This window comes from Mauremys mutica, chromosome 4 (assembly GCF_020497125.1).
Source record: "Mauremys mutica isolate MM-2020 ecotype Southern chromosome 4, ASM2049712v1, whole genome shotgun sequence".
Taxonomy (NCBI): Eukaryota; Metazoa; Chordata; order Testudines; family Geoemydidae; genus Mauremys; species Mauremys mutica.
In genome coordinates this window covers 7,065,210-7,092,872 of record NC_059075.1, presented here as the reverse complement: position 1 = coordinate 7,092,872, position 27,663 = coordinate 7,065,210, and the positions used below count along the sequence as shown (strand labels likewise).

At 53.7% G+C, this 27,663-nt stretch overlaps 1 protein-coding gene across 3 annotated transcripts in view; it reads right to left on the bottom strand.

Moving 5' to 3' along the window:
• Positions 1-27,432, bottom strand: part of ATL1 (atlastin GTPase 1) — a 53,680-nt gene extending 26,248 nt beyond the window's left edge. Inside the window, exons 1-4 of one of the 3 annotated variants that reach the window (XM_045017091.1) lie at positions 27,236-27,432; positions 3,172-3,419; positions 1,792-1,926; positions 147-251 (exon numbers count right to left, since the gene is read on the bottom strand). In XM_045017091.1, coding sequence (XP_044873026.1) covers positions 147-251; positions 1,792-1,926; positions 3,172-3,419; positions 27,236-27,299 — 552 coding nt within the window. In that variant the 5' untranslated portion in view covers positions 27,300-27,432. Of the gene's footprint in view, positions 1-146; positions 252-1,791; positions 1,927-3,171; positions 3,420-21,694; positions 21,780-27,235 lie in introns of those variants that run through there. The other 2 variants (XM_045017090.1, XM_045017092.1) reach the window with 2 other exon arrangements.
• Positions 27,433-27,663: the final 231 nt, after the last annotated feature.

Genomic DNA, 27,663 nt, shown 5'->3' with positions numbered 1-27,663 from the left:
GCTGCCCCATCAATGGGGCTGTCAGTGGGTCTCAGCTCCCCTAGAAGTCAGTGACTAGCAGTAGAGTTAAGCCAATAGCGGCAGTTTTTTAAAATCCCCACCCACCATCCTTCAGCAAATGACACACAGATTCATCACTGTACTACCTGGATTGAGCTGATCATAGTGCTAAGGGCAAACACGGTGGCTGAATCCCGCAGAGTCGACTGGCTGTCAAACGTCCCCTGTGTGTCCATCAGTAGCACTGCAACCTGCAGAGCAGAGAGGTCGGAATTAATGCTCTGCACCCAATGGAGCTTTTCAATCAAATCGCTCTCCAGTGCCAAACAGTGGTGGAGAAAACCAAAATATGACTACACCATCTTGCTGGCTGTCTCACTACACACGCCTCGGGCTTGGAAGAAATTAAGCACACTGGAACGGAGAGGGAAACACAATCCCCAGTGACTTCTGATCTCCCGATGGTTCCAGGTTATGAAGAGAACACAACTAACTAAGCTTCATTAATTCCAGCCCAAAGATGGATGGGCCTTCATTTTGGGAGGAACTTTTTTAATCAGTTTCCTTTAGCCATGGATGTGTTGTCTTAATGATCCCATTCATTTCATATCTCAGGAGCCAAATATGGCAGCATGTCCATACACAATATAGGGTCCAATCCAATGCCCACAGACGCTTCCCACTGACTTCTCTGGGTGTTGGCTTGGGCCTCTAGTGAGTGAAGATGTGCCATTCTCCAGCCAGTCCCACAGGAGAGCAGCAGTATTCTGCTAGGGACCTGGACCCAAGAATCATAAGAACATAAGAACGGCCATACTGGGTCAGACCGACAGTAGCCAGTGCCAGGTGCCCCAGAGGGAATGAACAGAACTGATAATCATCAAGTGATCCATCCCCTATCGCCCATTCCCAGCTTCTGGCAAGCAGAGGCTAGGGACACTGTCCCTGCCCATCCTGGCTAATAGCCACCGATGGACCTATCCTCCATGAATTTATCTAGTTCGTTTTTGAACCCTGTTATAGTCTTGGCCTTCACAACATCCTCTGGCAAAGAGTTCCACAGGTTGATGGTGCGCTGTGTGAAGAAATATTTCCTTTTGTTTGTTTTAAACCTGCTGCCTATTAATTTCAGTTGGTGACCCCAAGTTCTGGTGTTATGAGAAGGAGTAAATTACAACGCTTCCTTATACTTATACTTATACCCCTTGATACTTAACACGTCCTTATTTACTTTCTTCACACCAGTCATGATTTTATAGACCTCTATCATATCCCCCCTTTGTTTTCTCTTTTCCAAGCTGAAAAGTCCCCGTTTTATTAATCTCTCCTCATACAGAAGCTGTTCCATACCCCTAATCATTTTTGTTGCCCTTTTCTGAACCTTTTCCAATGCCAAAAATATCTTTTTTGAGATGGGGCCACCACATCTGCATGCAGTATTCAAGGTGTGGATTTATATGGAGGCAAGAGGATATTTTCTGTCTTATTATCTATTCCTTTCTTAATGATTCCCAACATTCTGTTCACTTTTTTCATCAGCCATGGGACTCCTGAAAGCAGTAGAGATATAGCGTGTAATAGAGATTGTTCTTGCTCTTTGGATAGAGACTTAGATATTATAGCAATGGGTGCATTAGAATTTGCTGAGATCTAAGGCATATGGCATCAAAGACCATGTAAAAGGATGCTTATCTAGGAAAAAACAGAGTAGCCATGTTAGAGCTCAGGGTAGGGGAACCCAAAGGCAGCCCCCGAACAAAGGGATGTGCTGGCACCGGGCACCCCGCATACCTTTTTACCGTCCGGTTTGTCCACAAGAAAGAGTTCACTCCATATCTGAATGCCAGTCGTCTCCCGCTCAGACCCTCCTCGCCACGAGAAGCCCGTCAGTGGTTCGTTGTAATCACCGAGCCAGTCAATGGTTTCCTGGGAGTGGGGAGAGAATGGATCACCACAGCCCGCGCCCTTGGGTTCTTCTCTCACCTGTGCTGCCTCCATCCCACGGTTACTCACACCAGAGGTTTCCTAGCAGGAAGCAAAGACTTCACAGCCTCCCCATTCAGTTCTTTTGATCAGCTGGACATGAAGAGGCATCTGAAGGTTGGGCCCAAATCCAGGAGACCCCTCCCCCCAGTCACTGTGACAAAGCGGTGGCCATCAAGGATTGCATGCTTGCTGCTGATCCATGCCATGTCCAGTTGGAACCCAGACTGGGAAGAACTCAGATCCACCTGTTCCGAAATCACAGGCCCCTGACACCTGAGCTAACAAAGACTCTCCAACAGCAGTACGGTACTGACGGCATGCCCCCGAGCAGTACTGATTCTGTCTAGTAGAGGGCAGTGGTACACTTACACCATAGCACGTATACAACAGGACTTATGAAAACTAAGGGCCAGATTCTCCACCACGCCCCATTTGAGGTCAGGCACAATGGAGCTGCAGGGAGCCAGCTATGGATCCCTGCTCAAGGACCAGCCGACCCCGAAGGAATTTAGAACAGCTGAGGTGCTGCTCTAACTTACACCATTCCTCCTTGGGCTCATGGTGACGGCTGTGCTCTTCCCCTACTCGCAGTCCCCTCCCCCAGACCCATCTTCCAGGAGGTCCTCCTTGCTCTACTCCCCCGTCCAACAGGCTGTGTCCCCCTGCTCAGATCCCTAAAGACTCGCACTCCCAGGCAAGCGTACGGAGAAAGTGGAAGTTGGCACAGGGCCGGGCAGCCTGAGATCCCTTGGCAGCTGCCAGCGGAGGGCAATGCCGCACAGCGTTCTCTGCTCACAGCAACACAGCCCAGCTTGAGGCCCTGCCGGCTGCATCAAAGGAACCTGCACTGCCCATCAGGGAGCATGCACTGGGATTGCACCAGCCCTCTAGTTAGGGAGGGGTACCAGCCTTCCAGAAAAATGCCTTATCGGCTGGGAGCCCAGACTACCATGGAGCTCAGATCTCGATCTGAATCCAAACTCCCGCACTGTCACGGGGAATTCAAATCCCAGTGGGGGCCCATTATAGAGGGCGGCCCAAGTGCCCCCAAAGTGAATCCAGGCCTCTGGCTAAGACCCCTCTCCAGTTTGCATGGGAGGGAGGTATCATACCAGAGCAATGAGAAACCCTGCACAGCGAGACACACCAAGACTCCAGGATGGCACAAGGAGGCGTTACTTGTACCTTGTTGTACATGTATCTCAGCATGAAGTCCATCAGGAACGATTTTCCTTTCCTGAAAGCTCCAGCGACAGACACAGCAACTACCTCTTTATCTCTCACGGCCTCCGAGAGCAGAATGCGGTTCAGCGCGGCCTCGTCCAGCTCAAAGGAATGGTCATCTTTAACAATGAGCACCTGGACTGGCCCCGCCTTCTTCACAGCCTCCTCCTCTTCAGCGCTCCACTCGTAATTCTTTTCTGAAAAGCCACCTTGTAAAAATAAATAAATAAATAAATAAAAACCCAAGAGCTGGTACCAACATGTTCAGAAATTAAACTGTGTTTCATTGGCTATACATAGGGCCCTACCAAATTCACGGTCCATTTTGTCAATTTCACGGTGATAGAATTTAAAAAATCATAAATTTCATGATTGCAGCTATTTAAATCTGAAATTTCCCAGTGTTGTAACTGTAGGGGTCCTGACCCAAAAAGGAGTCGGGGGGTGGGGGAGGCGCATTGTCGTAAGGGGGGTTGCGGAACTGCTACCCTTACTTCTGCGCCGCTGCTGGCGGTGACACTGCCTTCAGAGCTGGCTGGGAGCTGAGGTCTGAAGGCAGAGCTGCCGCCAGCAGCAGCATAGAAGTAAGTGTGGCATGGTGTGGTATTGCCAACCTTACTTATCCACTGCCGCTGGCAGGGTGCTGCCTTCAGAGCTGGGTGCCTGGCCGACAGCCGCCACTCTCCAGTTGCCCAGCTCTGAAGGCTGTGCAGAAATAAGGCTGGCAATACTGCAACCCCCCCTAAAATAACCTTGTGGCCCCCCTGCAAGTCCCATTTGGCCAGGACCCCCAATTTGAGAAACGCTGGTCTCCCCTATGAAATCTGTATAGTATTGGGTAAAAGCACCCAAAAGACCAGATTTCACGGGGGGAGACCAGATTTCACGGTCCGCGACACGTTTTTCATGGCCGTGGATTTGGTAAGGCCCTAGCTATAAAAGATGCCAGGATGGGGCCAATACACTTTTGCCAGGCTTGCCAAATACCAAATACCACTCCTGAAATCTCCTCCGGTACCGTTAGGAACACAGCTGCTCAGACGTGACGTAAATTCTGATCAAAGCCACCCAGTGCTGCTCTTCTGCAATGAAATTCAGCCCTTGGCAGAATGCCCTTGGCAAAGCACATGCATCACTTCAGTGCCTGTGGTGGGGGTGTATTACACCCTTAAGGGACAGGCTGGGTGCAATCAAGGAGCGCCCTGCCCTGCTCTGGAGCTGGGCTATAGACTGGAAAAGGAAGCTGAGAAAGGGAGAGGGAACCAGCAGCCACTCGTCTGACCTGGGTCCTAAAGACTCGGTTTCTTCTGACTATAAATTTGGCTGCTCTGGTTCAAGGCTCTGAGGTAAAAGCCTTATTATGACCTGGATTAGGTGGCTCCTTTCCCAACCTGATGCCTATGGGAACGGGAGGAAGCCTAGAAATAGGAACTCCGCCAGCCGGGGTCGGTTTCGAGGTCTTCTTAAAGGGAACATGGTTTTTGTTAGTGTGGATTTTGGTGTCCCCCTTCTCAGATCCTGGACACTCTCACTTCGACCTCTGAAAGAGCAGGACTTACGTGGTGCACGGGCCTTGTGTATAGAGGTGAATTTCATCTGTATTGCCGAGCTCTGAGCACCAGCCAGCCTTGCAACATTGCACCATCCTTCTGGGGTTAACAACCCACTGGAGAGATGGAGAATTGATGAGGCCAGTTGTGCTGCAGCCGAGGCGCTCAACAGCAGCCACGGGCACTCACCGTTTCTGGGCAGGCTCGATAAATGGCAGCACGCCAACTACACCATCCCCATGATTCTCCAAGACAACGGCATTAAGATAATACAAGCTTTTAACGTTCAGCTCGGGATGCTTTGCACACACCCAGCGGTTATGGGGAAGACAGAACTATCAGGACAACAGAGAACACGGCCATGGCGAGATGGAAGCTTATCGGCCACTCCTCTTTCACCATCCACAGGCTGCTCATCACAGAAAGAAATCTGGGGTGATTGCCACAGCCCTCCGCTCACCTCCAGCCATGTAAATTCTCCTGGATAGCAGGGAAGGACCCTGTGAACCAAACGTCCTTCCAGAGCTCTCTGAGAAGTTTGTGGTTAAGGTTGTATGGGCTGTTCTAATGCCCTTGCGTCAAGAATTTTAAACATGGCGGCCTAAAGTTAGGCTCAGTGTCCCCACTTAGGCGCCTATAAAAGTGGCCTGATTTTCAAAAGTGCTCAGCTCCCACTGATTGCAAAGGAAAGGAGCTACATTCTACACACGCTTAAAGATGGTCTGGAAAAGGCAGAAAAAAAATCTTCTTGTGCTTTTTTATAAAGAAGGCCTAAACGGCTGTCTTGTTTCCACCCCTCCACCCCCCACTTCTTTTGTGCCTTAGGTATAAATAAAAAATAAATAAATGACTGCCTTGAAAGGAGCACTGCAGAACAGGATCTGGGGGTTGTAGTGGATCACAAACTAAATATGAGTCAACAATGGAACACTGTTGCAAAAAAAGCAAACATCATTCTGGGCTGTATTAGCAGGAATGTTGTTAGCAAGACACAAGAAGTAATTCTTCTTCTCTACTCCGCTCTGATATGGGCTCAGCTGGACTACTGTGTCCAGTTCTGGGCACAGTGCTTTGGGAAAGATGTGGACAAATTGGAGAAAGTCCAGAGAAGAGCAACAAAAATGATTAAAGATCTAGAAAACATGACCTCTGAGGGAAGATTGAAAAAATTGGGTTTGTTTAGTCTAGAGAAGAGAAGACTGAGGAGGGACATGATAACAGTCATCAAGTACATAAACAGGGCTGGCTTTAGGCCGATTCCCCCAATTCCCCGGAATCAGGCCCCGTGCCTAAGAGGGCCCCGCGCCTTAGGCACCTTTTTAATTTTTTTTACTCACCCGGTGGCGGTCTGGGTCTTGGGAGGCATTTTGGCGGTGGGGGGGTCCACAGTGGGGGGAGCGCGGAGCGAGGGAAGGACCCTCCGCCACCGAAGTGCCGCCGAAGACCCAGACCGCCACCGGGTATTCGAATCGGGCCCCGCAGTTCCTAAAGCCGGCCATGTACGTAAAAGGTTGTTATAAAGACGAGGGTGATAAATTGTTCTCCTTAACCACTCAGGACAAGACAAGAAGTAATGGGCTTAACTTGCAGCAAGGGAGATTCAGGTAAAACATTAGGAAAAGCTTCCTAACTGTCAGGGTGGTTAAGCACTGGAATAAATTGCCTAGGGACGTTATGGAAGCCTGTCACTGGAAGTTTTTAAGAGCAGGTTAGAGAAACACCTGTCAGGGATGGTCTAAACCATGTTTTGAGGACTCCAGTAACTCAGGCAGAGGTTAGGGGTCTATTTCAGGAGAGGGTGAGGTTCTGTGGCATGCAATGTGCAGGAGGTCAGACTAGATGATCATGATGGTCCCTTCTGACCTTAAAATCAATGAGTCCGATTAAAGGCTGCCTGAGACCTTTAAAACTCCTCCTCTGGTGAGAGAGAGGAGTGAGAGACGAGCTGCCGCAAGGCTAGTGTTAGAGAGGAGACAGGCTTCTCCAGGGTGAGAGGCTGCTCTCCTCCCTACAGGGGAAACAACCAAAACCATGTGCCTGTTATGGGGAATGACTGACACCCCGGGACCAGTAACAGGACAACACTCCCCAAAGAGGGGGCCGAAAAATGTTCCCCCTCTTTGTTTTGTGTTTGTGAATGTGTTTCTTTTGTTTGGCAGAGGAGTGCTCCTTGGGCCTGCCACAGGCCTACCTTGATAACACTGATAAATAAACCCAGAGGGGGAGACAACCACTCTCCGGAGTGGGGCTAATTTACTCCAGGCCCTGTCACACCAGAGGGGGAAGTGCTAAGCCCAGCGACGGAGGAGGTGCCTTGCCACAGAAACTGCAGCTCAGACAAATGACTGACCTTGTCAGTAACTGGCCCAGAGTTACAAATTGTGGGACCCCAAGCTGATGAGGAATGAGCTGCCTCCCCTTCCAGTCCTGGGGGTACTGGGTGACAAATTTCCCCCTGTCCAATCCTACCGCTGGAATAGGGATTGGGCCCAAAGTATCTCCTCCTCCCTTGAGTCTAACTGCTAGAAAGGGGGTGGTGAATAGCTTTCCTCTGTGGAAATTCCCACTGATAATTGCAACTTGTTGCTTTGGGTTTCATACGGCAGCTAGGTCCTGGAACAAAGAAACTGTATATAACTGGGCTGTGGTTCTTGGTTTCCAGTAGAAACCAGCAGAGTCCAGATGAAGCATTCTAAACAGGGATTTCCTCTAGGGTCCCCTGATCCAGGAGCTGTGAATGGGGAAGATCAGGCGCTCGCTTGCGGCCTTCTCCTTCTCCTTTCTCTCTAGCACCAGAAATCAGTGATCCTCCAGCCCATGTGGATACTTCAGAAGTGCCAGCCCACACAGCATGGTTTGTATTTCAGGAAACCCTAGGGAAGTGTGCAGAGCTTTCCTTTGCATATCTTCTGAACAGCAGGGACAAAGTACAGTCTCTGCTAAGGTTTGAAGAGCTGCCTGGCTTGATTTTCCATTGTTCTGTAGATATGAGTACAGAGAGGACATTATATCAGGTGCTTCTCTGTGCAAATTTCAGCTGTAACACACTGTTCCTATCACCTAAAAGATAAAACTGTAAGTACTTCCTTGTTTATTGTGAACCCTAGAGAACTCCCGTCACCTGTTCGCTGGAGGATACTGGTTATTTACTGGATCGGTGAGTCAAATGTTATTTTGTAGGCTGGTTTTGTATTGCTAGAAATCACACTTTTTTAACTGGTCTTTTTGGCACAGACCAGTTTCCAAGACCTCATAGATCAACCAACACAAAATTCATTTCTGGCAGTAACAGAAACAGAAAGGAAAGAGAGCTGAGTTTCCCTAATGGCACTTTTGTTTTTGCTGCTGTTCAAGATAAACTCTTCTCTCTGTGCTATGGGTCAGCCTCTTGCTGGCCACCCTTGCAACTGCGTCACTTGTCAAGCTGTTCATTAGTCAACTGCCAGGACTTACTTCCCCTTTCTTGTTAATATTCTAATTACCGTTGATGTGACTAAAACAAGCTCCTCCAAAGCAAGGTGGTAGTCAGGCCTAATTTCTCAGAGGGTCACTTAATGTGGGAAGATGAAGGAGATGTGACTTAAGCAGAGTCATATTTATGATGTCATCTGAGAGATGCAGCCTGCAAGCAAGATATCTGGTTCCCCTAATCAGCCCATAGAATTATTGTAAATCTAAGGAAAAAAATAAGATCCATTTTCAGTTGTGTTAGGAACTTCTACAAATTAAAATAAACTAAAATGCAATACGCTCCATATTCCTCCAAAATGCTGATACACAGCTGCAAATGCAGTGTCTGCAGATGAGAAAACTAGATAAATTGTGTATCGCTGTGGCAAAAGCTTGGCATATGCATGCAGCTATGAGAGATCATATTATAGAAATGGGTCTTTGGAAAGCAGTCAAACATAATCAATTCAGCATTGTTTGTTTCTTTGGAAAGAGCCTCGCCCTGCAGCCCGTACTGACAGGAACAGTCTCAGTAGAGATCGGTCCCGTGAGTAAAGGTTCCAAGGTCAGGCTCTTAGAAAACCAATTTGTGCATGTCTGCTCTGCAAGCGCTACTCACATGCGTGCTTGCCTGCATGACTAAGCCCTTCCTCACAGAAGTAAGAGTTTGCAGGACTGGGCCTTCTGCCTTTGGAACCTAATTAGCAAAATTTGAGGTCGGCCCAGGGATTGAACCATGGAAATAAGCAAAAGTGGGGGGAAAACCTTTAGTGAACCACTTCATCAGTCTGTCTTTATTCCTCTGAACTCAAACGTGTGCTTCATGCTGCTCATCATGCAGGGTCTATCACAGATGAGGACTAGTTTGAATCCTGCCCAGTTCAGTAGCGATGACGGTTGGGAGTCCTCTTTGAAACTGTCTTTATCCAGACTGTCTACATTGTGAAACCACCACCGGGTTACTAAAAATGGCCTCACCAGACAAGCCTAAAACTGAATGGTCACGGGGAACAAAATTAAACTCTTCCCCCTAGGTGTGATCCCTCTAAGTGCCTTCTGGGGAGGACTTCGGGCTCTAGGACAGGGAGTCTGGCCTTTACAAATGACATTAACCAAGGGCTCTTACTCAAACGTGGCATAGCCCCATTTTAACCGCACGTGTTGTACTCAGCCCTGCTGCCGCTGCCCGTGTTCCACCCACTCTGCTCATGCTGAACGAACACAAAACAAGCCAACCAGTCAGCTACTGTAATGTGAGTCCTCAAGGGCTTGGAAGAAGCAGCTTTGTTCTGAGTGTATGGCAGAGCTGAGTGGTAGCAGAAATCTCATGTCCTGTTCCTCGAAGGATGCTTGCCCAGACTCCTGCATTTTAGCAGCCTGGTTGGAAGTTTAAGCAAAATGGTGAAAATGAAGCATAATGTGGGGGGAGGAGGGAGAGAAGGGGATTTTCTAGCATAATGGAGTGCATTGATCCTGCTCCAAGTGTTGAGTAGATGATGGACCACAGTGGCATCCCTTAAGTTCAGGGGTTGTCAGGGGTGTGTGATCTGGACAGCTGAGGTGCTCAGTTCCCTCAGGAGGGAGATACAGTGAGGTGGTCTTGAAAGTCAGAAAGGACTGGCTGGTAAACCTTTCCTTTTGACAGTCTCAAGCTTTGGTTGCACAAAGCCTTCCTGCTTGGTTTTCATTCCACGTCCTGGTTGAAGGAGGCCTTCGAAGTTTTGTTTAAACCCCTGAGGGTGGGTCTGACAGGGTGGCTTGCCCCCTGGGCTGGAGAGCATGGGATGAGGCCAGCCCTGATTAAAGATGAGCCCCACCTTAGTGGGATCAGGAAATTCCCTATAAAGGGCAGCCGGTGGCTGTGGAAAGTGGGGGATTGCCACAAAAATGGGGGCCTACAGACCAGTTGCTCTTACATCCTGTCTGGGTAAAATCAGGGCAAGAATGGTGAGTGAAAGCTTGGCTGCCTGTTTGAAACCAACGGCATTCTAGGTGCAGAGGGATTCCAGGAGAGGAAGATGCACCATTGGCTGTACTGTTAAACTGGAAACTGAAATACAAGAAGTATGAGACACAAAGGTTTCTAGATACTAAAAAAGCATATGACATGCCATGGAGGGAAGGCTTATTGTACAAAGTAGGTACAATATGGATAAGGGGGAAAATGTATGGATAGATTAGAGACTTTTTGAGTACAGTGACCATACAAGATGGGAAAGTTATGCCAAATATGTATAGTATTAAAAATGGCACACTTCACGGAAGTGTTTTGCCGCCCCAAGCAAAAAAAATTTTGGCTGCTTCCCACGCTCCCCCGCAGCCCTGCACTCCCCCTCACCTACATCTCCCTGCTGCCCCAACCCTGGGCTCTCCCCCCCCACCCGCACCCCCTACTGCCCCAACCCTGGGCTCTCCCTCTCGCCCCCCCCACCCCACCTGCACACCCTGCTGCCCCAACCCCGGGCTCTCACCTCACCCACACCCCCTGCCACCGCAACCCTGGGCTCTCCCCCCCCCACCCCACCTGCACACCCTGCTGCCCCAACCCCGGGCTCTCACCTCACCCACACCCCCTGCCACCCCAACCCTGGGCTCTCGCCCCAACCCTGGGCTCTCCCCCCCATCCGCACCCCCTGCTGCCCCAACCCTGGGCTCTCCTCCTACCCCACCTGCACCCCCTGCCGCCCCGACCCTGGGCTCTCCTCCTACCCCACCTGCACCCCCTGCCGCCCCGACCCTGGGCTCTCCCCCCCCACCCGCACCCCCTGATGCCCCAACCCTGGGCTCTCCCCCTGCACCCCTGCCGCCCCAACCCTGGGCTCTCCCCCCACCCCACCTGCACCCCCTGCTGCCCCAACCCCGGGCTCTCACCTCACCCACACCCCCTGCCACCCCAACCCTGGGCTCTCGCCCCGACCCTGGGCTCTCCCCCCCCACCCCACCCACACCCCCGCCGCCCCAACCCTGGGCTCTCCCCCCACCCCACCCACACCCCCCGCCGCCCCAACCCTGGGCTCCCCTCCACCAGTGCTGACTCCGCCCGCTCCCCCCTCGCCTCCAGCCGGTCCGGCGCTGGCAGGGTCGGGGAGAGCAGCGGGGCTCCCAGGCTGCACCTCAGCCCAGGGTCCCTCCAGCCGGGGCTCCGGCCTCCAGGACCAGCTGGGACCCGGGAGGGCAGAGCTGGGGGGACCACCCAGCAGAGGGCTGAGGAGCCGGGCAGGGCAGCCCCAGAGGGAGCGGAGCCCCGGAGAGCGGGATGCGGGCCCTGCATGAGAGCACCCAGGCTCCAGTCCCCTCTATGGCCCCGCTGCTGCTGCTGCTCCTGGCCACCCTGCCGCAGTCGCTGGGTGGCTCAGGCCACTTTGCCCAGCCCCAGCTGCAGCGCTGGGGGGCAGCCGCCCTGCGGCACCTGCAGGCGGCTCTATGCGCGCCCCCAGCCCTAGTGACCCCGCTCAGAGCCCGCCAGGCCATAAGGTGCGGGCACTGCTCCCCAGTGTGAACCGCAGCGGCCCCAGGGCACCCCCGTGCAGGACATGCTGCTGCTGCCAGGGCCAGCTCTAGGCTTTTGCCGCCCCAAGTGAAAAAAAAAAAGGATGGCCGGAATGCTGCCCCTGAAAACGTGCCGCCCCAAGCACGTGCTTGATGTGCTGGTGCCTGGAGCCAGCCCTGGTTATCAGCCCAACCTTCCTTAACATTATGATAAATGATTTTCCAAAACAAATAAGTGCTGGGTAAGTGCCACTCTGTTGGCAGGTGATTGTGCTCTGTGGCTTAGGAGCAGGAATACTGAGGTGGCAGAAAAGAGAATCAAGAAAGCGTTACGAGTGACTTCAGATTGGGGAAATGCCGGGGGTTTCAAGTTCTCCATTACTAAAATCAAAAGAACTGACCTTTACAAAAGGGAACATAGGCGCTGACTTCATGGGTGCTCTGGGGCTGGAGCACCCACAGGAAAAAATGGTGGGTGCCACCTTATCAGCACCTCCCCCACCCTCCCAGTGCCTCCTGCCCACCATGATCAGCTGCTTCACGGCATTCAGGAGGCTCTGCGGGGGAGGGGGAAGGAGCAAGTACGAGGTGTGCTCGGGGGGGGCAGACCTAGGCAAGAAGAGGTGGGGATGGGGGTGGACTGGGGGTGGGAAGAAGCAGGGAAGGGTGGGGCCTTGGGGGAAGGAGTGGAGTGGGGGGCGTGGCCTGGGGCAGAGCTGTGGGGGGTCGAGTGCCCCGCTGGCACTTTGTAAAGTCAGAGCCTGTGAATGGGAAAGCTACAAAAGGATGTAAACTGTATCTGTATGGAGAACAAAGATGTAAGCAGAGTCAGGATGAGCTCTACCGGGACATATGGTGGTGAATTGTGGTGAGTTGTGGACAAGAACTTCAGGGGCTGATCTTGTTTGCATAGGCGCACCCACCCCGCCTAGCATGAGCCCACATGGTCACTTTGGCTGCTGTGGGATCCTCAGTTTCTCTGTTATTGGGGCAAGAAGAATAAAGGGTTGTTACCCTGATTATGTGAATCAAGGACAATGAAACTGTTTTATGACAGAGGGACTCGCCATCAGCTAAGTAGCACTCTCTAGACAAGGGACATGGGTTCCACAACCCAGTGAATTGAGAGAGGTTGGGGACAGGTATTTGTACTTGATGGTGTGGGAATTAGTATATGTAAAAGGATATCTGGTTCTGTAGCTGTCATGACAGCTGAGCTAGTAGCAATAATTAAACTGGGCCTAGGCTGGATCACTAGCCATGGTGGTCAGTTTTTCAGATTCAGTATCAGAACTTATAGCAATAAAAAAAGGTGTCTCTGTATGTAAAAGTGATTGAATCAATGAAATTAAATTTCAAATAACAGAGTTAGTACAGCTGGGGATACAGTAGGGAGGGTCCCTGGATCATTGGATTGGCCCAGGGGTGGGAGTGGGGAGCTGGAATTCATGGCATCATCCCCTGACCCATAGAAGCTCCTCCCCTTGTTCTCTGCATGATTTGGGGCAGGGGGGTGGGAGTGGCACATGGAAGCAGCTACGTTCTACTGGGTCATCCTCTGCTGAGCCCACAGGCACCCCCCACTTCCCCTTTCCGGTGGAGAAGGTCCTGCGGCGGGGCCCTGCTCACTTGGACTTTTTTGTTACGGCATTGACTGCTTGGGCTCTAGGGGCCACGCCCCAAACTGAAGGAGCACATAGGTAAGAAACAGCCCAGGGCAGTGGACTTGGACTCTCGGAAGGGAGGGCCCTGCTGGTGTTGCTTCCTACAGGGCCTTGGATGGGACCCGGTGGAGGATCTGGGGGTTCCCCTACCATCTCCCCTTTAATGGCAAAGGCCCTGATGTGGGTGGAAGCCAAAACAGGCCTGGCCTAAGGCTGGGAACCAGGCATCTCTACTGCTCTGACAGAGAGACAAGGGGCTGGAGGTCAGGTGCGCTAGCTGCTAGACTGCCTGGCCCACCAAGAGCCCACTTGCAATATTTGGTGTTTTTCTTAAAGCTGTTGCTGCTGGAATCGAGAGATTGCCTGTGAATCTCAGCTTTCTTTGTGCTTGGGGGTGGGGGGAGTAGGTTTCTATCCACCATTGTTGCAGGGAAATGCTTGAACATGTGACCTGAATGCTCCCCTAAAGGGTCAGAAGCCAGAAGGTGAAGAACATAACTCAATATTTATTACTTTGGCTTAAAAGATCATAAAACTTTTTAATGGTGATTTTTGAAAGCTTGGGTCAGCATTTGAGACACCTTGAAGGGGACTAATTTTCAGTGGGTGGGTGCTCAACACTTTCTGAAAATCAAACCCTGTTAAGTATCGGAGGGGTAGCCGTGTTAGTCTAGATCTGTAAAAAGCGACACAGTCCTGTGGCACCTTATAGACTAACAGACGTATTGGAGCACACGTCTGACGAAGTGGGTATTCACCCATGAAAGCTTATGCTCCAATATGTCTGTTAGGCTATAAGGTGCCACAGGACTCTTTGTCGCTTTTTACAGACCCTGTTAAGGGCTCTCAAAATCACAAGTCCATGTCCATTTTGAAAATCTTGGCCATGAAGCCTGAACCTGCTTGTCCCTTTCATAGTTATAAACACTGAATTATTTCAATATGGGCCTTTCTTATTCCAGTGGACCACAATATAAAGCATGCAGGACTGAATCCTTTATATATGTTCTGATCTGTGTTGGGTTTTTTTTTAATTTATTTATTTAATGAGTGCATTATAAGCCTCTACTGGCAGAGATTTCTAATGACTTTACCCTAGTGGCAGGCAGCACTGCTGAACATATGCAAATGAAAACTACAAAAGATTTCAAAAGAAGGATGTGTAACCTCTGTAACACTCAAATCAAGCTTGCTAAGTTTTACAGAACCAATTAGGGCTCAGACTAGAAGTCCTTATTTAGGCACAACCAGGGACTGTATTCTGTTACTTAAAGAAAAAATCTGTAGGCTATTTATATATACAGCACTTTCTTAAGGGTGAAATTCACCCTATAGCAGACAGCAATTGTGAGGTCTATCCACCACTTAACACTATATGCTCAAGTGACCCATAAGCTTTGTCTTGGCCCTCTGCCCAGGGTAAATTTCACCCTTAGCAAAAGCATTATGTTGAGATGTGTGGTCAGGGGTACACGGATGTTACAGGAAGCTAGCTTTGATAGCAAATGAGAGGCAATTCTTTTGGGTTCCGCACAATTGTTTTCCTAAAATTGTTCTTTAATCTCTTAAATGAACAGATTTTTACCAAGAGACAAGAAGGGAAGGTTTATACCAAGCAGATAGCTAGGGAATTATCAGTCATGACAAAGAGGAGCTAACTAGCACAAGGTTTATGCTATTTAAAAATCATGTTCTTTTTTTTTTAGTACATCTAAGCACATTTTAAACACAGTCCGAAGCTTTCGGCAGAGCCCCAGTCTTCTGCATTGGCAGCTGGGCTTAAGAAACTACCACTGGAAGAGCCATTACAAAGAGTGATATGACTACACAATATTGCAGCCACTCACACGGTCAAAGAACATCACGAGGGCAGGGGACAGGTCACAGTTTTTATTGCTTAAATGTATATTTTTATTTTAATAAAAAGCACCAGCATTTAACACTCTAAGTTATGCCAGCAATATCCGCAAGCAAGGCTGAGTGTGCGTGAAATCATAGTGTAGGAATATACCAACCTCTGTGGGTCTCTTAGGCTGTGATTTTGATCTAACGCTGTAATGCAGCAAAAGATGACTGATCTAGGGTGACCAGATCTCCCAATTTTATAGGGACAGTCCTGATATTTGGGGCTTTTTCTTACATAGGCTTATTATCCCCCACCTTCTGTCCTGATTTTTCACACTTGCTGGCTGGTCCCATTTCTACAACAAAGATCCCTTTAGATTCATAAATGGTCCTGGGTACTTTCCAACTTCTGAGACCCAGACTACGGCCTTGATTCCGCAAAATGCTTGAGCATGAGCCTAAGTCACATTTACTTCAATGGAACTTATGAACGTGCTCACAGTTCAGCACGTATTTAATGGATTTTCTGGACTGAGGCTTTTCTTAAGAATCTGAAATATTATTTAACTGTATTTAATTCTGTCCATTCCGTCAAATGTTCTTTTCACTCCATTGCCATCAGCGAAAAGAACATATGGAAATAATGTATCTTTTTGTGCAATCAAAACCCCCAGCCAGAGCCCTCACCCCGCCGGCATCCCAACCGTTTGCCCCAGCCCTGAGCCGCTCCCACACTCCGAACCCCTCGGCCCCACTCCTGCCACACATCACTTCCATATCGGTGCACATAACAAAATTCATTCCGCACATGGATGTAAAACATTAGAGGGAACATTGGTAGAGTGAGGGTCCTGATACCTTCCCTGAAACTAGAGTTAAACCAACGATTGAGTTCATGGACTTTGCCCATTTTTGTCCCCAAGCTGTCTGCAAACCAGATGAGTAAATCCTCCATTTGTATACATTATTCAAATGGAAACCAGTTTCTTCAGCAAATAATTCCCGAGCTTGTAGTTCATTGGAATGAGAAGTATTACAATCAGCTTTTTGAATGAAGGCACCATTTGTGTATCTAACCAGTACAGCACTTCTCACCCAGCTGTGCCTCACAGGAACATTGCCAAAGATCAGACGCCACTAGCACTGAGTAGCTTTCAGGTAGGTGAGAAGTTCTGTTCTCCAGCAGCATTAAACAATGGCAAGGGAACTCCTCAGTGAAAATCCTCAAGACATCGCTCTCGAGGTGAACAAACAGAGCTTAGTCATGAGCCCAGCTACCCAAGGAAGGAACGGGGTGTTAGGAGGAGTCTCCTTTACTCTCCTGTGCAGGGTCCTGAATGGCCAACCCTTGCTTGAGGGGGAAAGCAGCAGCTGCCAGCTATTCCTCCTCCAGCACAGGGGGCTTGACTCCGCCCCACCAATGCACTCAGCCGTCAGATGAACCAGCATTGAGGGATAGAGAGGGGAAGGAAGCTGCTCTCAGCAAAGGGTATCTGCCCCCTTTGGACCCAGTCAGCAGCAGTCACTAAATGGTGACCCTCCCTGATCACAGTTCAGTCCCAGCCCCGTTCCCGTGGTAGGGCAGCTAGACTGGACAGAGACAGCTGCATTCCCCAGCAGGGTGAAAACTCTCCCTTGCTAAGTGCCCTGGAGCTGTAAAAATCGGCACAGGAAGGAAGAATCTCTCAAATGCCATGAGAAAGCACAGGGAGGGAGCTCACTTAGCAGCAGGACAAGATGGAAGATGGGGATTCTTGTCCTACAGGATGTGAAGAAGGCAGGGGGGAGATGAGGTGACGTTCCCAGGCAGCAGAGGGATTGAGGGAAAGTGCTGGGTCTTATCACAACCCCGAAGCAGCTGGAAAGGGTTCCCTGAGCATGATCCTGTGACCCCCTGCCTAAAAAGAGAGGAGGGGGAGACTACCATGGAGAAGGCTGGACCAAGGGTGAGTCTTGGGAAGGTTAAATGAAGCTCACAGATTCTATCTAGACTGGCCTGATAACTGGTGTCCCATGCTGAGAACAAGCCTGTTGCATAGGCGCCGACTTATATGGGGCTCTGGGGCTTTAGCCCCATGAATAAATCCCAAGCAGGGGCTCTGCCCCACCAATGTTTTTTCTCCCCTGCTTGGAGCGCCCCCCCGCCGCTGCCGCCGCCGCCGCCAGGGCTGCCCAGAGCCCTTTAAATCCCAGCCGCCGCCGGGAATCAGAGGGCTCTGGGCTGCCTGCTGCAGCGGGAAGCCCAGAGCCCTCTGATTCCCGGCGGCGGCTGGGATTTAAAAGGCTCTGGGCTCCCCGCGGTTGCAGGCAGCCCAGAGCCCTTTAAATCCCAGCAGCGGCTGAGATTTAAAAGGCTCTGGGCTCCCCGCGGTTGCAGGCAGCCCAGAGCCCTCTGATTCCCGGCGGCGGCTGGGATTTAAAAGGCTCTGGGCTGCCCGCCGCAGCAGACAGCCCAGAGCCCTCTGATTCCCGGCCGCGGCTGGGATTTAAAGGGCTCTGGGCTGCCTGCAACCGCGGGGAGCGCAGAGCCTTTTAAATCCCAGCCGCGGCTGGGATTTAAAGGGCTCTGGGCTGCCTGCAAACGCGGGGAGCCCAGAGCCTTTTAAATCCCAGCCGCAGCCGGGAATCAGAGGGCTCTGGGCTTCCCGCTGCGGCGGGGAGCCCAGAGCCCTTTAAATCCCAGCCGCGGCCGGGAATCAGAGGGCTCTGGGCTGTCTGCTGCGGCGGGCAGCCCAGAGCCTTTTAAATCCCAGCCGCGGCCGGGAATCAGAGGGCTCTGGGCTCCCCGCCGCAGCAGGCAGCCCAGAGCCCTCTGATTCCCGGCCGCGGCTGGGATTTAAAGGGCTCTGGGCTGCCTGCAACCACGGGGAGCCCAGAGCCTTTTAAATCCGAGCCGCGGCCGGGAATCAGAGGGCTCTGGGCTCCCCGCCGCGGCGGGCCGCCCATAGCCTTTTAATACCCAGCCGCGGCCGGGAATCAGAGGGCTCTGGGCTGCCTGCTGCGGCGGGGAGCCCAGAGCCCTCTGATTCCCGGCCGCGGCTGGGATTTTAAAAGCTCTGTGCTCCCCGCGGGTGCAGGCAGCCCAGAGCCCTTTAAATCCCAGCCGCGGCTGAGTTTTTAAGGGCTGCGGGCTCCCCGCGGTTGCAGGCAGCCCAGAGCCCTTTAAATCCCAGCAGCGGCTGAGATTTAAAGGGTTCTGGGCTCCCCGCCGCAGCGGGCAGCCCAGAGCCCTCTGATTCCCGGCCCCGGCTGGGATTTAAAAGGCTCTGGGCTCCCTGCGGTTGCAGGCAGCCCAGAGTCCTCTGACTCCCAGCCGGGGCTGGGATTCAAAGGGCTCTGGGATCCCCGCGGCTGCCAGCAGCCCAGAGCCCTTTGAATCCCAGCCTCTGTCCGCTGATTGCCCCCTCCCCAGACCCCTGCCCCAACTGCCCCCCAGAACCTCCACCCCTATCTAAGCCCCACTGGTCCTTGTTCCCCAATTACCCCCTCCCGAGACCCCAGCCCCTAACTGCCCCTTGGGACCTCAGCCCCTATCTAAGCCTCCCTTCTCCTTGTCCCCAACTGCCCCCTCCTGAGACCCCACCCAACTTCCCCCCCCCAGGACCGCACCCCCTACCTGTCCCCTGATAAACCTCTTAGACTCCCATGCCTATCCAATTGCTGCCTGTCCCCTGACTGCCCCTTCGAACCTCTGCCCCATCCAACTCCCCCTGCTCCTTGTCCCTTGACTGCCCCCCGGAACTCCCTACCTCTTCTCCAACCCCCAAACTGCTTACTGTGCCACTCAGACCAGCGTATCTGGCTCCATGCAGCTCCAGACAGTTGCTGCCATGCTTCCCCATGGAGCCCACAGCCCTCTCCCACCCCCAGCACCTGCCTTCCAGATTTGAACACCTCAAAATTCAGGAGTGCTCAAGCTCGGTTTGGGCAGCTTTTACTTCATTTCTCCCAAATCAGTTTCCCCTGCAAGGTGCCAACTGAAGGTGTTGGAGAACAGAGAGATCAGGTGGCCTCCTAATGCCTGGAAAAGAGACAAAGGCCGGAGGAGGGAGTGTCAGTGCCTGTGCGGACTTCTGGGAAGTGCACGGTGTGGAAGGGGATGCTGTGATGCTTTGGAACATCTCCATACAAAGCCAGTCAGGACTCTGGGGGAGCCTCCTCTCTCGGAGCATACTGTCTCCAGGGCAAGAAGCTTACACCTTCCTGGGTCTGACCTCGGAGCATTCAGCATGCCCTTCCACGTCATGCACTTTCCAAAGTGAGTCTGCCCAGGCTGGTCCTGGGGCAACCAGAGGTCGCTGCACCCCAACTCTGCAGTCAGATGTGACTCTCAGCCAGACAGTAAAACAGAAGGTTTATTAGATGACGGGAACACAGTTTAAACAGAGCTTGTTGGTACAGAAAACAGAACCCCTCTGTCAGGTCCATCTTGGGGGGTGGGGAGCCCAGAACCAAGTTCTGGGTCTCTCCCAATTTCCCCAGCCAGCTCCAAACTGACACTCCCTCCTCTGGCCTCTGTGTCTCTTCTGGACAAGGAGGCCACCTGATCTCTTTGTCCCCAACACCTTCAGTTGGCATCTTGCAGGGGAAACTGAGGCACCCACACAGTATTCAGAGAAAATATTAAGAACATTCCCACTTCATCACAACAGATGCAACAAAATATAATACCGTATATTGAAGTAGGCAAGTGCTGCTTCTGACTTTCCACTTTTAATTGACCCTTGTAATCTTGTGGCGCTGACGCGTTGTAGCTTCATTTTATATCGGCTTACAGGGCGGGAGCGGGGGGGGCACCACCATTTTGGGCCCCACCAAAAATTATACAAACCTGCCGCCTATGGCCTGTTGGTTAAGGCAGACTGGGAAGAGGAGAGCCCAGACAACCAGCCCTTCTGTAAAACTGGCCAGAAAACGAAGAGAGAGGAGAAGCAATTCCTCAGCTTGTGCCCCTCTGTAAAGAGGGATGACAAGGCGTTAAAATGGTGTGTGACATTAGTGCCTACTGAAAGGTGCCGGGCTGCCAGCCTGGCCAGGGTGCTCCTATCCATCCACAGAACAGCTGGAGCATCAGGGCCGGGCTCCCCACCCGGACCCCTCACAGAGCCTTGTCTCTGGGCTACAAGGACCATGCCAAGAGATCAGGGAGCTCAGTATTCACGTCTAACGATTTGCCTCTCGGCTGAGAGTGCCAGGCCATCCAAGGAGCTAGCTAGGGCCAGGTGGGTGGCTCTGTGACCCGGCCACCCAGAACTGTACTGGGATCACCGGGGTCTTTTCACAGAGGCCACTGAACACCTGTCAGTTGGGAACAGTTTCCGCCACTGGCCACCAGATTTAAATAGGTGACCTAGATCCGAAAGGTGCCCCTTGCCAACCTCCACGCTCCACGTATGGCGACTCCCCTCTGCACACAGATCTCCACACCCCACAGAAGGGAGAGTCAGCCCCCTTCACAGCACCATCCTACAACCCCCTGGGCACCCACCAGGAAGGGATGGAGGCTGGAAGGGAGTAAAAGAAACAGCCTCTGACCCCAGGGAGATTCCCCCAAAACTGTGGGCCCCGGAACCTATTCTGCAGCGGGGTGGGGCTTCCCCAGATCACAGGGATTCCTCCACCCCTGGCACAAGACAGGAGGAGCTGGACCCTAGAGAGGGAAAACCCCATAGCAGCCTCCTTGCACCTAGCACGTTGCACCAGCCCCGCACCCGAGGGATACATCCCTCTGCAGTTTCCTTTGCAGGCAGCTGAGTTAGGGAGATCCCCATTGCAGAGGCAGGAAGATGAAGGGCCTGATTTCGGGAGGGCTGGGCACCAGCAGCGCCCATTGACTTCAGCTGGAGGGGCGGGTGCCGGCTCAGCATTTCTGCAAGTCAGGCGGGAGGGTGAGAAATGCACCCCTGTGCGAAGGCCGGGGCACCAGGGAGGGACGCCTGCCAACCAGAGCTGATGGGGGGAGGTGAGCAGGGCCAGCCCCCCGAGACCTGCCCCAGAGCACAGAAGGCCAGAGCTAGGGTGGCCGCTCCAGCCTCCTCGCTGCCCAGGGCTCCGGCTGCCCCCTCAAACCACCTACCCCCCCCCGCCCCGCTTCTCCGCCAGGCAGGAGCCGGGGAGCAGAGAAACGCCCCCCCCCCTGCCCGCCGGTGGCAGCTCTCGGAACAGGCGGGGGCGACAGCAGAGCGGGAGGGGCCGGCGGGCCAGGGGACCCCCCCCGAAACCCCCCCCCTCGCCGCCGCCCGGCCTGAGCGCCGGGGAACAAAGCCTCCCCTGCCCGCCGCGCCTGCCCCGCGGTTCCCCGGACAGGGCGACCCCCGGGGGCGGCGGGAGCCTCCGCCCGGCCGCGCCAGCCCCGGGTGCTGTCCAAATGCTGGCGGGGCCGGGCGGGGCGGGGCGGGGCGGGGATCGGGCAGCGCCGGGCCCGGCCGCTCGCCGCTGAGCCGCCCCCCTGCACCCGCCGCCCGCCGCCCGCCGCCCGCCGCCTACCCCAGCTGTTCCTCTCCGCGCGGCTCCTGGCCATGGCTCCGGCGGCTGCTCGGGAGGCTCCGGGCGGGCGGGCTGCGGCGCCGCGTCTGAGCGAGCAGCAGGAGGCGGCGCCGGGCGGGAGCGCGGGGACTGAGCGCCGGTTCCGCGCAGCGCGCACACCCCGGGCGCACACCCTCTGCAACACCCACTGCACAGCCCGGGCACTCACCCACTGCAACACCCACTGCACACCCCGGGCACACACACCCTGCACACCCACTGCACACCCCGGGCGCACACCCACCCTGCACACCCCGGGCACTCACCCACTGCAACACCCACTGCACACCCCGGGCGCACACACCCTGCACACCCACTGCACACCCCGGGTGCACACCCTCTGCAACACCCACTGCACACCCCGGGCGCACACCCTCTGCAACACCCACTGCACACCCCGGGCGCACACCCTCTGCAACACCCACTGCACACCCCGGGCACTCACCCACTGCAACACCCACTGCACACCCCGGGCACACACACCCTGCACACCCACTGCACACCCCGGGCGCACACTCACTGCAACATTCACTGCACACCCCGGGTACACACACACTGCACACCCACTGCACACCCCGGGCGCACACCCTCTGCAACACCCACTGCACACCCCGGGCACACACACCCTGCACACCCACTGCACACCCCGGGCACACACACCCTGCACACCCACTGCACACCCCGGGCGCACACCCGCTGCAACACCCACTGCACACCCCGGGCACTCACCCACTGCAACACCCACTGCACACCCCGGGCACACACCCACTGCAACACCTACTGCACACCCCAGGCACACACACCCTGCACACCCACTGCACACCCCGGGCGCACACCCGCTGCAACACCCACTGCACACCCCGGGCACACACCCTCTGCAACACCCACTGCACACCCCGGGCACACACACCCTGCAACACCCACTGCACACCCCGGGCACTCACCCACTGCAACACCCACTGCACACCCCGGGCACACACACCCTGCACACCCACTGCACACCCCGGGCACACACCCGCTGCAACACCCACTGCACACCCCGGGCACTCACCCACTGCAACACCCACTGCACACCCCAGGCACACTCACCCTGCACACCCACTACACACCCCGGGCGCACACACCCTGCACACCCACTGCACACCCCGGGCACACACCCCGGGCACACACCCACTGCACACCCCGGGCACACACCCACTGCACACCCCGGGCACACACACGCTGCAACATCCACTGCACACCCCGGGCACACACCCACTGCACACCCCGGGCACACACACGCTGCAACATCCACTGCACACCCCGGGCACACACCCACTGCAACATCCACTGCACACCCCGGGCACACACCCACTGCAACACCCACTGCACACCCCGGGCACACACATGCTGCAACATCCACTGCACACCCCGGGCACACACCCGCTGCAACACCCACTGCACACCCCGGGCACACACACGCTGCTACATCCATTGCATCCTAACTGCACACCCCGGGCACACACCCGCTGCAACACCCACTGCACACCCTGGGCACACACCCACTGCAACACCCACTGCACACCCCGGGCACACACACCCTGCAACACCCACTGCACACCCCGGGCACACACACGCTGCAACACCCACTGCACACCCCGGGCACACACCCGCTGCAACACCCACTGCACACCCCGGGCACACACCCACTGCAACATCCACTGCACACCCCGGGCACACACACCCTGCACACCCCAGGCACACACACGCTGCAACACCCACTGCAACACCCACTGCACACCCCGGGCACACACCCGCTGCAACACCCACTGCAACACCCACTGCACACCCCGGGCACACACCCACTGCACACCCCGGGCACACACACGCTGCAACATCCACTGCACACCCCGGGCACACACCCGCTGCAACACCCACTGCACACCTGGGCACACACCCACTGCTACACCCACTGCACACCCCGGGCACACACCCACTGCAACATCCACTGCACACCCCGGCCACACACACCCTGCACACCCCGGACACACACCCACTGCACACCCCAGGCACACACACGCTGCAACATCCGCTGCACACCCCGGGCACACACACGCTGCAACACCCACTGCACACCCCGGACACACACACGCTGCTACATCCATTGCACCCTAACTGCACACCCCGGGCACAAACCCGCTGCTACAGTCACTACACACCCCAGACACACCCACTGCAACACCCACTGCACACCCCGGGCACACACCCACTGCTACATCCACTGCACCCTAACTGCACACCCCGGGCACACACCCGCTGCTACATCCACTGCACATCCCGGGCACACACACGCTGCAACATCCACTGCACATCCCGGGCACACACCCATTGCAACACCCACTGCACACCCCGGGCACACACACGCTGCTACAGTCACTGCACACTCCGGGCACACACCCGCTGCTACATCCACTGCACACCCCGGGCACACACCCCGGGCACACACCCACTGCAACATCCACTGCAACACCCACTGCTCACCCCGGGCACACACACCCTGCACATTCTGGGCACACACCCACTGCAACACCCACTGCACACCCCGGGCACACACACGCTGTAACATTCACTGCACATCCCGGGCACACACCCACTGCAACACCCACTGCACACCCCGGGCACACACACCCTGCACACCCCGGGCACACACCCTGGACACACACACACTGCAACACCCACTGCACACCCCGGGCACACACCCGCTGCTACATCCATTGCACCCTAACTGCACACCCCGGGCACACACCCGCTGCTACAGTCACTTCAGACCCTGGGCACACACCCGCTGCTACATCTACTGCACCCTAACTGCACACCTCGGGCACACACCCGCTGCTACATCCACTGCACCCTAACTGCACACCCCGGGCACACACCCACTGCAACACCCACTGCACACCCCGGGCACACACACGCTGCAACATCCACTGCACATCCCGGGCACACACCCACTGCAACACCCACTGCACACCCCGGGCACACACACCCTGCACACCCCGGGCACACACCCTGGACACACACCCACTGCAACACCCACTGCACACCCCGGGCACACACCCGCTGCACATCCTGGGCACACACCCACTGCAACATCCACTGCACACCCACTGCAACACCCGTGACACACCCTCTGCGCACACACACTGCAATACCCGTGACACACCCAGGGTTGTGAGTTCAATCCTTGAGGGGGCCATTTAGGGAACTGGGGTAAAAATCTGTCTGGGGATTGGTCCTGCTTTGAGCAGAGGGTTGGACTAGATGACCTCCTGTGGTCCCTGCCAACCTTGATATTCTATTATTCTAATCCCCACACCCCAATACATACACACGGCACATTCAGTGGACAAACACTCACACAACACAGAGCCACAGGTCCCAACACACACATCCCACACTCAGTGACACACAGCATGCACAAACACACACACAGAGTGTACCCTCACTGGCATACCAGTACACACACACAACTCTCAAGGGCACACTCACCGACGCATACATGGAGCCACAAGCCCCAACACATACAACAAGAGCCAGACATCCAGCACACTCATGCACACCCCACACAGAGACACACATCCCAACACACACACACAACCACTCACCCCAACACACACAGCAGAGATACACACTTCAACACAAACTCACACACATACAGTACATAGAGACACACATCACACACACACAAGAGATACGCATGCAGAACCACTCACCACAACACACACACACAGTGCACTCATCGGCTTGTGCACGTACACACACAAACATATACCACAACATAGAGTGCACATAACTGCACACCACAACACACAAATGGTGTGCACAGCTACACACCTCGCCACAGTGCACAGAGCCCGGCATATTCAGCACATACCCCAATACACACACCGCACTCAGAGCCCAGCTCAAAGATATACAACCCAACACACACACAGCACAGCTCCACACCCTCTAACACACGTAGTTTCAGCACATAAAGCCAGAGACCACCAGGCGGAGACCCCCCCCCCGCCAAAAAAAAACAGATAGAAACACACACAACACAAATCCAGACCCATGTGTGCAGAGAGAAGTGCCAACACACTGTCATATACATTGATATCAGACCCTTTTCAGTCCCTGCAATCAAGACATTTAAATGGGGCAGCTAATTCCCCATCCTCCAGCTTCCCCAGTCCTGCTATCAGTGAGCTAGCCGAGTGCCCTCACTAGGGAAATGCAACCTAGATGGAGCTACTATAAGGTGGGTGCAAAACTGGTTGGAAAACCATTCCCAGAGAGTAGTTATCAGTGGTTCACAGTCATGCTGGAAGGGCATAACAAGTGGGATCCCGCAGAGATCGGTTCTGGGTCTGGTTCTGTTCAATATCTTCATCTTTAGATAATGGCACAGAGAATACACTTCTAAAGTTTGCGGACGATACCAAGCTGGGAGGGGTTGCAAGTGCTTTGGAAGATAGGATTAAAATTCAAAGTGATCTGGACAAACTAGAGAAATGGTCTGAAGTAAACAGGATGAATTCAATAAGGACAAATGCAAAGTGCTCCACTTAGGAAGGAACAGTCAGTTGCACACATACAAAATGGGAAATGACTGCCTAGAAAGGAGCACTGCAGAAAGGGATCCAGGGGTCATAGTGGACCACAAGCTAAATATGAGTCAACAGTGTAATACTGCTGCAAAAAAAGAGAACATCATTCTGGGATGTATTAGAAGGAGTGTTGTAAGCAAGACACAAGTAGAAATCCTTCTGCTCTACTCCACTCTGATTAGGCCTCAACTGGAGTATTGTGTCCAGTTCTGGGCGCCACATTTCAGGAAAGATGTGGACTAATTGAAGAGAGTCCAGGGAAGAGCAACAAAAATGATTGAAGGTCTAGAAAACATGATGGGGGAAGATTGAAAAAATTGGCTTTGTTTAGTCTGGAAAAGAGAAGACTGAGAGGGGACATGATAACTTTTCAAGTATGTAAAAGATTGTTACAAGGAGGAGGAAGAAAAATTGTTCTTCTTAACCTCTGAGGATAGGACAAGAAGCAATTGGCTTAAATTGCAGCAAGGACGGTTTAGGTTGGACATTAGGAAAAACTTCCTAACTGTCAGAGTGGTTAAACACTGGAATAAATTGCCTAGAGAGGTTGTGGAATCTCCATCATTGGAGATTTTTAAGAGCAGGTTGGACAAACACCTGTCAGGGATGGTCTAGATTATTAGTCCTGCCATGAGTGCAGGGGACTGGACTAGATGACCCCTTGAGGTCCCTTCCAGTTCTATGATTCTATGATCCCCAACATACACAGAGAGAAGATACATCAACACAACAACCACAAAGCTCCAGTTGATCAGGGCCCCAGCTACCTCAGAAACCACTGCCCCCTTGAGAACTACATGGTGAGGGACCACTTTTGCCAGCTCACAGGAGCCTCGGGGAAAGGGTGCTTCTGGGCACGGAGCTCACTCACCCCTGGAATTTGATCCCACCAGAAAGACATCTGTCTGAACCTCAGGGAGACATGTAAGATGCATCTCTCCTGCCAGGTTTTCCGGTAACAGCAGGTGCGTGATTCCTCTAATAGTTAGGACCCGATTCACCACCCTGTTACACCAGTTTTATGCTGGGCCAACTCAGATGAAGATAGTGCGGTCACCCTGATGTAAAACGTATGTAATCAAGTAGTGAATTGGGCCCTTAAACTTCTGGGCACTATCTGCTTTCCAAGGATTATTCCAGGAAATTGAGTGGCTGTGATGAGAGGTCTTGGTTCATGTTGGGTTCTAAAGTGCTCTTACATATGTTGTGCTTATGAGTATATGCGTAGAGACTTGTACATATACTTATCACAATGGCATTACATTCTGGAATGTACACAGAGGAATATTCTCTGCCATG